The following is a 9,610-nucleotide window of genomic DNA, read 5'->3' as shown; positions in this document are numbered from 1 at the left end:
ACTATGTAGATAAGGCTGGTCTTGAACTCACAAAGATCTGCCTGTCTCTGCCTCCAAAGTGCTGGGATTAAAGGTGTGTACCACAATGCCTAGCTAAATATTTTATTTTTTTAATTTTATGTATGTGAGTGTATTGCTGGCATGTATGTAAGTACACTCATGTCATGCAGTACCTGTGGAGGACAGAAGAGGGCATCAGATCCCCTGGAACTGGAGTTAGGGACAATTGTTGACCACCATGTAGGTGCTGGAATTCAATCCCAGATCTTCAGCAAGAGCAGTCAGTGCTCTTAACCGCTGGCTGAGCCATCTCTCCAGCCCCAGTGGCTCACATCTTTAATCCCAGCATTCAAGAGGCAGAAAAGCAGGAGGATCTCTGTGAGATTGAGGCCAACCTGATCTACATCATGAGTTCCAGGCCATGATGGGGCTACAAGGTAACCCTGCCTCAAAATAAAAACAAAAATGAACAAAACTCCCAATATTATCTTTCCATACATAATGTGACTGCTTAATCTGAAGTAATTGTCCAATAAATTCTAGCTAGGTGGAGATAATCATCAACACCTCTCAGACTTCTGGCTATGTTGATAATTGATTGCTTTAATTATAAAGGATGCTAATTTTGTCTGACTTGAGACAAAAATGTGTTGTTCAGGACTAATCATCTGATATCCCACAGTCTGTTTTTTTAAAAATGGGAAATTGGGGGGTACGGGGGAGACTGGCGAGATGGCTCAGCTGGTAAATACTCTTGCTGTGCAAGTCTGATGATCTGAGTTCAATCCTCCAAACCCATGTAAAGTTGGAATGAAAGAACCAACTCAACAAAGTGTCCTCTGGCCTCCACGTGCGTACTGTGGCACAACCCACAAATACTAAATAAATAAATACTAAATAAATGAATAAATAAATAAAATTTTTAAAGCTGTAGAGAAAATTAAACATTTTGAAAAGTGGGAAACTGATATTTATTGTTGTTTAAGGTCTGTTAGGAAGGAAGAATGTGGGTTGCTTTGAAACACATCATGTTTTGATGCAGGTGTGTCTCATCTGAGGCCCTTGCGATGCTTTGAAGTACATCATGTTTAGATGCACAGCTGTATGTGTCCCAGGATAGCTATAGATGTAGCCCAACACATTTGTAGGGGACAAGGGTCATTTACAGATGGAAAGGGTGCGCACGCCTGGTTTAGAGTCTTTGAAAATGGTGTCCACATCATGGATTTACATGATCACAGAATTGCTAGCACAAATTTTTGTTGAGCTCAATCTGGGGATTCATAAGGCAAATTATTTCACTCAGATGTTAAGTGTTAAAAAAATAGGTTATAAGGCTCATCTCTAAGCATTAAGTTTATGATCTATATAGGCTAAGCAAGGTTGCTGGCAAACACAAAGGAGAAAATTCAGACTTATAGAACCTTGGAATTAGGGAGAATTTTAGTGATATCCTTGTGAACCATAACATGATGACTAACTGAATGTAATCTGGGTTAGGATTGAATGTGATAGTGGTCCTGATGTCCTGTGCTCTTTAGCGTAACCTATACTCTTGTTGCCTTCAGGCTGGCCCTCACTGCCATGAATAAATTTGAAGAAGCAGTTACAAGTTATCAAAAGGCATTAGACCTTGATCCTGAAAACGATTCCTATAAGTCAAATCTGAAAATAGCAGAACAGAAGTTAAGAGAGGTATCTAGTCCTGTAAGTTGTTACTGTGAACTCAGTGGAATATATTCTGCCATTCACAATATTGGTACTCTAGTGGCCGGAATGAATCTCAGATGCATTCTTTTACAGACAGGAACTGGGTTGAGCTTTGACATGGCTAGCTTGATAAATAATCCAGCATTCATCACTATGGTGAGTTTATGTCCTTTTCTGATCTACTAGCTATTTCTGTAGCCATATATTTGCAAACAATTTCTGCTATACTTTTTGGTTTGTTTGAGACAGGGTCTCTGGAGCTCTGGCTGGCCTAGGTCTCACTATATAGACCACGCTGACCTTAGAGATCTGCTTGCCTCTGCCTCCTGAATGCTGGGATTAAAGGTATACACCACTATATCCAGCCTCTGCCGCACTGTTTTAAGGAGATGGAATCTTTCCTTAGTTGTCCAAGTTGATCCAAAGCTCTTGGGCTCAAGTGATTCTCCTGCCTCAGCCTCCTAAGGAGCTGGGAGTACAGGCTCTAAAAGTTTTTTTTTAGAAATGAGTGAGAGTTTCTGGTAAGTGGTAAGAGTTTATGGCAGACCTAAGTCAGAAGTTCATCACCTAACCATCTTCCTCTAAGGGAAGCCAGGGATGGATTTGGAATATAGAAGTCAGTGTTTTTCTGGATATGTGCCCTTTATATAATAAAACCCTGTTTTTTCATCAAGTTTGCATGAAAGTTTGTAAATATATCAAAGTTTAAAAACTACTGCCTTGGGCCAGTGAGATGGCTCAGCAAGTAAAGGTGCTTGCTGCATAAGCCTGGTGACCTGAGTTCAAACCCTAGGACCTGCATGGTAGAAGAAGAGAACTGACTTCTGCGAGTTGTCTTGTGGCCTCCACACTCATATTCACACTCACATGTATACTTTAATATATTTTTTTAAAATCAAGGTCTCCTGTAGTCCAGGCCAGCCTGAAACTTGCTATAGCTGAGGATGGCCTTGAATTTTTGAATTTTCTGCCTCTACCTTCCAAGTGCTGGGATTACAGACATGTACCACTATACCCAGTTTATGCAGTGCTAGTGATTGAACCCAAGACTTCATGCATGCTAGACAAACACTATACCAGCTGAGCTATATCCCCAGACCTGCACTGTGTTCTTCAAACCAACAAATAATTTAAAGATCTTTGAAAAACAAACATACTCCAGTATTTAGTGGGTATAGAATATTACCTGGGTATACAGTTTTCCCTGAGTGACTGCATACTTTGCATAAAAAAATACTCTGCTGCCCACATGGTGGTGCATGCCTGCAAGCCCAGAACTTGGAAGCCTGAAGGCTGAAGATGAAGAGTTTGAGGCCAGCCTTGCCTACCTAGAAAACTGAGACCAGCCTTGGCTACATAACGAGACTCTATTTCAAAACAAAAACACAAACATTCCACCATATGGCTATGTCCCTGAAATGCAAGGATCAGTTATTACTCATCTTGTGTATTTCAAATGAATGTGCTTTGCATTCATTAACTCCTTAGTTCAGCTGAAAGACACAGTCCCTCATACATTTAGTTGTCCTACTTAACTATTTGCTGGCAAAATGTTTCTTTCTCAGTCTTATGCTGTTTTAAATCTGGCTCGCTTATTTCTAGGACTTAGGTTATGCTATCATAACAGAATATGAAAATGGAATTTAGTTTCAGATTTAATTTTGTCTTGGGATGCTGCAGAACAAAATACAGTGTGACAGTACTACATAGGAGCTACAGAAGATGCAGGTTAAAAGCACATTTGTTGACTATTACAAGGGCCTGGGGTGGGGCTATGAGTATGCCTCAGTGGCAAAGTACTTAGATTGCATCTCCAAGACCTAGATTTGATCTCCTGCACTGCCAAGAGGAAGGGAGAAAAGAGAAAGAGAGGGAGGGAGAGAAGAAGGAAGGAGGGGAAAGAGCTGAGAATATAGCTCACCTTGGGGCATAGTGCAAGAAGGCCTGGATTCAGTCCCTTGTACTGCCAAAATAATAAGTTATAGAAACTAATTAAAATTAAAAATAAAATTACCAATAAAAAGGGCCAGGTGACTAAAGACTAAAAACGGAGTTTTGGGCCAGGTGTGGTGGCGCACGCCTTTAATTCCAGCATTTGGGAGGCAGATGCAGACAGAGCTTGGTGAGTTTGAGGCCAGCCTGGTGTACATAGTGAGTTCCAGGACAGCTGGGGCTGCAATTAAAATTAAAAATAAAATTACCAATAAAAAGGGCCAGGTTAGTAGAGACTGAAAATGGAGTTTTGGGCCAGGTGTGGTGGCGCACGCCTTTAATTCCAGCACCTGGGAGGCAGATGCAGACAGAGCTTGGTGAGTTTGAGGTCAGCCTGGTCTACATAGTGAGTTCCAGGACAGCTGGGGCTGCAGAGAGATCCTGTCTCAAAAAGACAAAAAAGAAACAAATGAACAAAAAATGGAGTTTCAGAGATCTTTTGGCTTACCATTGCTTCTGTGTGTGAGGGAAAGCAAGGATGTCTTCCCTCATCTCCAGCCCACTGAGAAAGACCTATTCTGGTCTCTGTAGAACAGTCACATTTCTCTTGGCATGGTCCCTCTCAAGTGTAGGAGATTCTTTATACTTTTAAGTTTCTGTGTTTCCTTTGGCTTCATCAATCTGATCAGTAGTAGCAATGTCCTTTGTTTCCAAGGGTATTTATACTATTGTCTGTGATTTGGTTATCCTTGCCATTCTTCTTGATGCTAGTTTGTACAGTACTTCCTCTTGTGAACCCTTCCATTTACAGTGTGCAGCACGCTAAAACTCTGCAGAATGCTACGATGTTTGTCATTTGGCTTTCATTCCTCTACTTTCCAAAATCTTTGTTAAAATCCCTAAGTATTACTGGCAAATTTTAATGGGTGATACTATTTTTCAATTATAGGCTGCAAGTTTAATGCAGAACCCTCAAGTTCAACAGCTGTAAGTATAGAGCATATTGTGCTTTCCCCATCTAATTACTAGGCTCCTAGCTTCATGGTGTCAGCTCAAAAATGATTAAATTGCACTTTTAATCCCAGTCAGAATTTAAGTCCATATACATTTGGCCTTACCTCTTATTTGATGTGGATATATTTATCTGACTTCTATCCTGTGAAGAATATATGTTAATTTCAGTGATATGTCTCTTAAATACCCTAGAATGTCAGGAATGATGACAAATGCAATTGGGGGACCCGCTGCTGGAGTTGGGGGCCTAACGGACCTATCTAGCCTCATTCAAGCGTAAGTATTATTTAACAGAAACAATGAAAACATGTTTGGTGTTTTATGCTTTGTCTCCAAGGGGCCGGAGCTTCATTTCTCTCACTGTTAGTTTGATTAGCCTCAGTAAAGTTATTAACTCTCTGAGAAGTGTGTAAATAGGAGTCACATTTCGTACTGAAGGGCAGGGATCCAGAAGACTTGTACTCTGTGGCTGGCTCCACCTCTTGTTCATAGATTTTTTTTTTTCCCCTTTCCAAAGGACCTTCAGGTACCAGCAAATCTTGAAGAGAGATCATGGCAAAAAAAAAGTAGGCAGTTTACATCCAGAATCAATACCTAAAGGTTTTAGAGCATCCATAGCAGAGCTCAGTATTTTGATTTATAGCCTAAATTTTTTAAAAATTTAATTAATTAATTAGTTAATTAATTATTTTTATTTTATGTGTATTGGTGTCTTGCCTGCATAGTGTGTCTGTGTCATGCAGTGCCCTTGGGGGTCAGAAGAGGGCATCAGACGCCCTGGAACTGGAGTCACGGATAGTTGTTACCCACCATGTGGGTGCTGGGAATTGAACCTGGGTCCTCTGCAAGAGCAGCTAGTGCTCTTAACAGCTGAGCCATCTCTCCAGCCCCTATAACCTAAATTTTTGTTTTCTTCTTTTCAGTATGAAATGAGGTCCTCAGTTTCTTACATGGGGAGAGCAATACTATCATCTGCATTAACAGAGGGTCCTAAGGATTGGTGACCTGCTCACTGAAGCATGTTCATTGTGATCTCATATGTAAAGCAATAAATCCTTTACGTTAACCAATGAAAAGCCAAGAAAAGTTTTTTTTTTTAATTTGACAAACTTGAATAACTACTAAGGGATGACACAGAAGTCATGTGTGTACTGAGACTATGTATTAATTAGATGAATTATACATATTTTAAAGTCACATTTATTTATTTATTTGTATTCTTTTTGGCCTCTTTTGTGATTTCTCAGTTGTAAATGGTTATCCTTTTACAACTGAGAAAGGGTCTCCATGTAGCCCCAGCTGTCCTGGAACTCACTATGTGGACCAGGCTAGCCTTGAACTCACAGAGATCTGCCTGCCTCTGCCTCCTGAGTGCTGGGATTAAAGGTGTGCACCAGCACGCCCGGCTTATTTGTCTTTTTGAGACAGGGCCTCCCTGTAGCCACAACTGACCTGGAACTCAGTAAGTAGCCAGACTGGCCTCAATCTCACAGAGATCCTGACTCTGACTTCTAAGAGCTGGGATTAAAGGCATATGCTACCATGCCCAGCTGTCATTTTTTTTTTTTAGACAAGGTCTTGCTGTATAGCCCAGGTTGACTTCCAGGAAACTGATGGTAATCCTCCTGCCTCAGCCTTGGGTGCTGGGATTACATAGGTGGGTCACCATACTTGGCTTAAAGTCACCTTTAGTTTCTTGGTGGAATATTCATCTACAATTCTTGAGCCCTAGGCTCTATCTCTAGCATCACAAAAATAAGTAGATGAAATAATTTTAAAAATCATATATCATTGTTTAGAACATTTAGGAAACTTGCTTAAACTTTTCAGTGCTTGTTATTACTATCTGCTCAAGCACATTACTGGCTATCAAAATTGCTTGACACTGCATTGTGAATTTGTGTCTGATACTGCTACTGGCAATTTTATAGGAAGTCACAGTTCCATTTCCTGCTTGTGATCAGGACCGTCATCACTTAGAATGTTGTTTTTAGACTGGCATGATTATCTGCTTAACATATGCAATTGAGGTCACAAACTCAGGAATTTGTGGTGTACTTATTTTTGAGACAGGGTCTCAGATAGCCCAGGCTGGCCTTAATCTCCATATGTAGCTGAGGGTGGCCTCAAACTCCTGACCCTCTTGCACTATCTCCAAGGTGCACATACCTGGCTGAGAACTGTGTATATGTGTTTAATGAGGCTGGGGATTGAACCTAGAGCCTTAGACTGCTAGGAAAGTGTTCTTTTAGGCTGGAGAGCACTTGCTACTCAATTGTAAGGACCAGAGTTCTGATCCCAGCACCCATGTAAGAAGCTGGGCATCCCTCACATGCCTGTAATCCCAGCTTCAAGGGACAAAGACGAGAGGATCCCTGGGGTTTGCTGGCTTCAAGCCTAGTCATAAAAAACCTGTAAGCCCCAGGTTCACGGAGACGCTGTCTCAAAGAAATAGGCAGAGAGTGATAGAGGAGGGCACCCAATTTGGTCTAGGGTAGGTGCTGAGCTTGTGTACATGCATACAGAAATAACCCCCCCAACACAGTCACTCACATAGACACACACACACGCACACATACACACATGTGTAAACTCATACTATATATGTATACATATGCATACAAATAAACCTTTAAAATAAGTTCTGTCATTGGGCTATAAATCCAGCCTGTGTTAAAAGTTTGCCTTAAAAAAAATTAGCTATTCAGTGACCTCTATAACATTCCAAACTGGGAGTCGTTATGCCCTACCCTGAGAGACTAGCAAGACTTGACTCTGCAAGCATACACAGTAATAGAGCACACGTCTTAGTCCTCTTAGTCCTTTGTTTATTTGTGATTAAACAGTGGAGGAATAGATTTCACCCAATCCATGCACTCATAATTTAGCTTGGGCAATTTGTTCTTCTTTTGATCCTAACAGAAAGGCCGACAAGCAAAGGCTGTTTTTTTTTCCTACAACAATTCTGTCCTAGGCTGGGGAGGTGTCTCAGTTGGTAAAGAGCTTGCCTTGCTAGAAAAGAACATGAAGTCCATCCCTAGAACTCAAGCAGAAAAAAAAAAAAAAAAACAAGGAGTATAGCACGTTTGTAATCCCCATGCTGGGGAGGAGAGAGGCAGACCCCCGGGGCTTGCATCTGGAGGTCCTGGCCAATGAGAAACCCTGCCTCAAAACAAAAAATGGTGGATTACACCTGAGGAACAATACAAAAATTGTCCTCTGACCTCCATGTGTGCGCCTGTGCTCCTGTGTGCCTGCACGCACATGAACATGTACACAGACACATGTACACACACAAAAGAATTCTGTCCGTAAAAATACTATCTGAAGCCAGGCATGGTGGCACACACCTTTAGTCCCAGCACTCAGGTGGATCTCTGTGAGTTTAAGACCAGCCAGGCCTACATAGTGAGTTTCAGGACAGCTGGGGCTACAGAGAGACCCTGTCTCAAAAAGACATATATTTATATGTGTGTGTGTGTGTGTGTGTGTGTGTGTGTGTGTAATCTGAATATTGTTAAAGGCATTGTTCTACAACTTTTTTTTTAATAGGAAAAATTCCCTTGGGTAGTTCCACATCTGAAGTTCTTTTTCCGAGTATCATGTGACTGGCAATTCCCTGATTCATTTTACTTTTTACTACAGGGGACAGCAGTTTGCTCAGCAGATACAACAACAGAATCCTGAACTTATAGAGCAACTGAGAAATCACATCCGGAGCAGATCATTCAGCAGCAGCACCGATGAACATTCCTGACTTGATGGGGACCCTTGCCCACAGTGGAAGTGGCTTATGGCTCTGACATGTCCACTGTAGAAAATAACCAAAATCAAAATAACAAAAAAGCACCATATACAATATCTGAAAATAACAGAGGAAAACCTCTTGTACATATTCTGAGAGAATACATCTGTTTAGACAATAGGTTTATCACAAACAGACTTGAACATAATACAGCTCCTTTGGAAACAAATTCAGTAGCCTTGTTATGTGTTAATACAGCACTGGGCCAGGGTCCATCCATTTTAAAACTTTTATCATTATTTGTATGTTAGACTTAGAAGCAGAGTATATTTATTGAACAGTTGGGCTATTTATTTATTGGAGAGTTCTTTAGCTAGAGGTTCCCTTAGACAAAGTTTTTGAGAGAAGGGATGACTTAATGGAAAGATTTTCCATGCTGGCTTAGAAGAAATGTACTTGGCACTGAGCAGCATTTCAGGAGAGAAGAAACTTACTATCTAGGTTTAGCTTTGGTAGGTAATATTATCAGTGGCAAGTGTATATCATGGGTACCTGTACTATCTTTAAGACAGCTTGTTCTGATAAGTGACAGGGACTCCTAAGAACTGGTAGAAAGTAATGTTTGGTGCAAGGGATATTTTGAAGAAGAAAAAATAGATACTGTGAATGTACAGAAAGCAAAGATAGTATGCTCAGGTTTTCTGCATAGTTTTTAAACTAATCTCGTCTGTAGTTTAGTATTGATAACATTAGCATGGCCAGTTAAGTACATAATGGAATACACTTAGAAATCCTTAATGGTACTGGTTAGGTCAGTGATATCACTGCTCAATTTAATTATCATAAATTAATTGTCACAATTTCTCTGGTGGTGAACTTACCTCAGAAATTATCAAGTATAGTTACATTTAAATAAGTCAATGACTTGACCCCAAGTTATGGATTTTCTAAGTGGAATTTAATTATGTGCCCATAAACACTGATTTTTTTAACTTAGCATTATTTGGTGGCTAACAAAAAACATTTATCACTAACATTGCTCATTCCTGTCATCTTCTGCTGTAGTTTGGCTTGGCATGCCAGTCTTATGCTTAACTTTCATTTGTTGCAATTTAAACATAACAGGAGACTTAAAATACCTTATAAGTTTCATGCTGTATTATTCATATGGCATATTGTTAGTGGAAATAAATAGCATTAGGCACTAAT

At 40.4% G+C, this 9,610-nt stretch overlaps 1 protein-coding gene across 1 annotated transcript in view; it reads left to right on the top strand.

Annotated features, from left to right (window-relative positions):
* The window catches only part of Sgtb (small glutamine rich tetratricopeptide repeat containing beta), a 19,022-nt gene extending 9,616 nt beyond the window's left edge, over positions 1-9,406 (top strand). Inside the window, exons 3-7 of the mRNA XM_008835805.2 lie at positions 1,569-1,707; positions 1,804-1,866; positions 4,592-4,629; positions 4,849-4,932; positions 8,302-9,406. Coding sequence (XP_008834027.1) covers positions 1,569-1,707; positions 1,804-1,866; positions 4,592-4,629; positions 4,849-4,932; positions 8,302-8,413 — 436 coding nt within the window. The 3' untranslated portion in view covers positions 8,414-9,406. The remainder of the gene's footprint in view (positions 1-1,568; positions 1,708-1,803; positions 1,867-4,591; positions 4,630-4,848; positions 4,933-8,301) is intronic.
* Positions 9,407-9,610: the final 204 nt, after the last annotated feature.

This window comes from Nannospalax galili, unplaced genomic scaffold (genome assembly GCF_000622305.1).
Source record: "Nannospalax galili isolate Female #2095 unplaced genomic scaffold, S.galili_v1.0 scaffold11298, whole genome shotgun sequence".
Classification (NCBI taxonomy): Eukaryota; Metazoa; Chordata; class Mammalia; order Rodentia; family Spalacidae; genus Nannospalax; species Nannospalax galili.
Note: the sequence above shows the minus strand (reverse complement) of the source record. Positions and strands in the feature narration are given on the sequence as shown.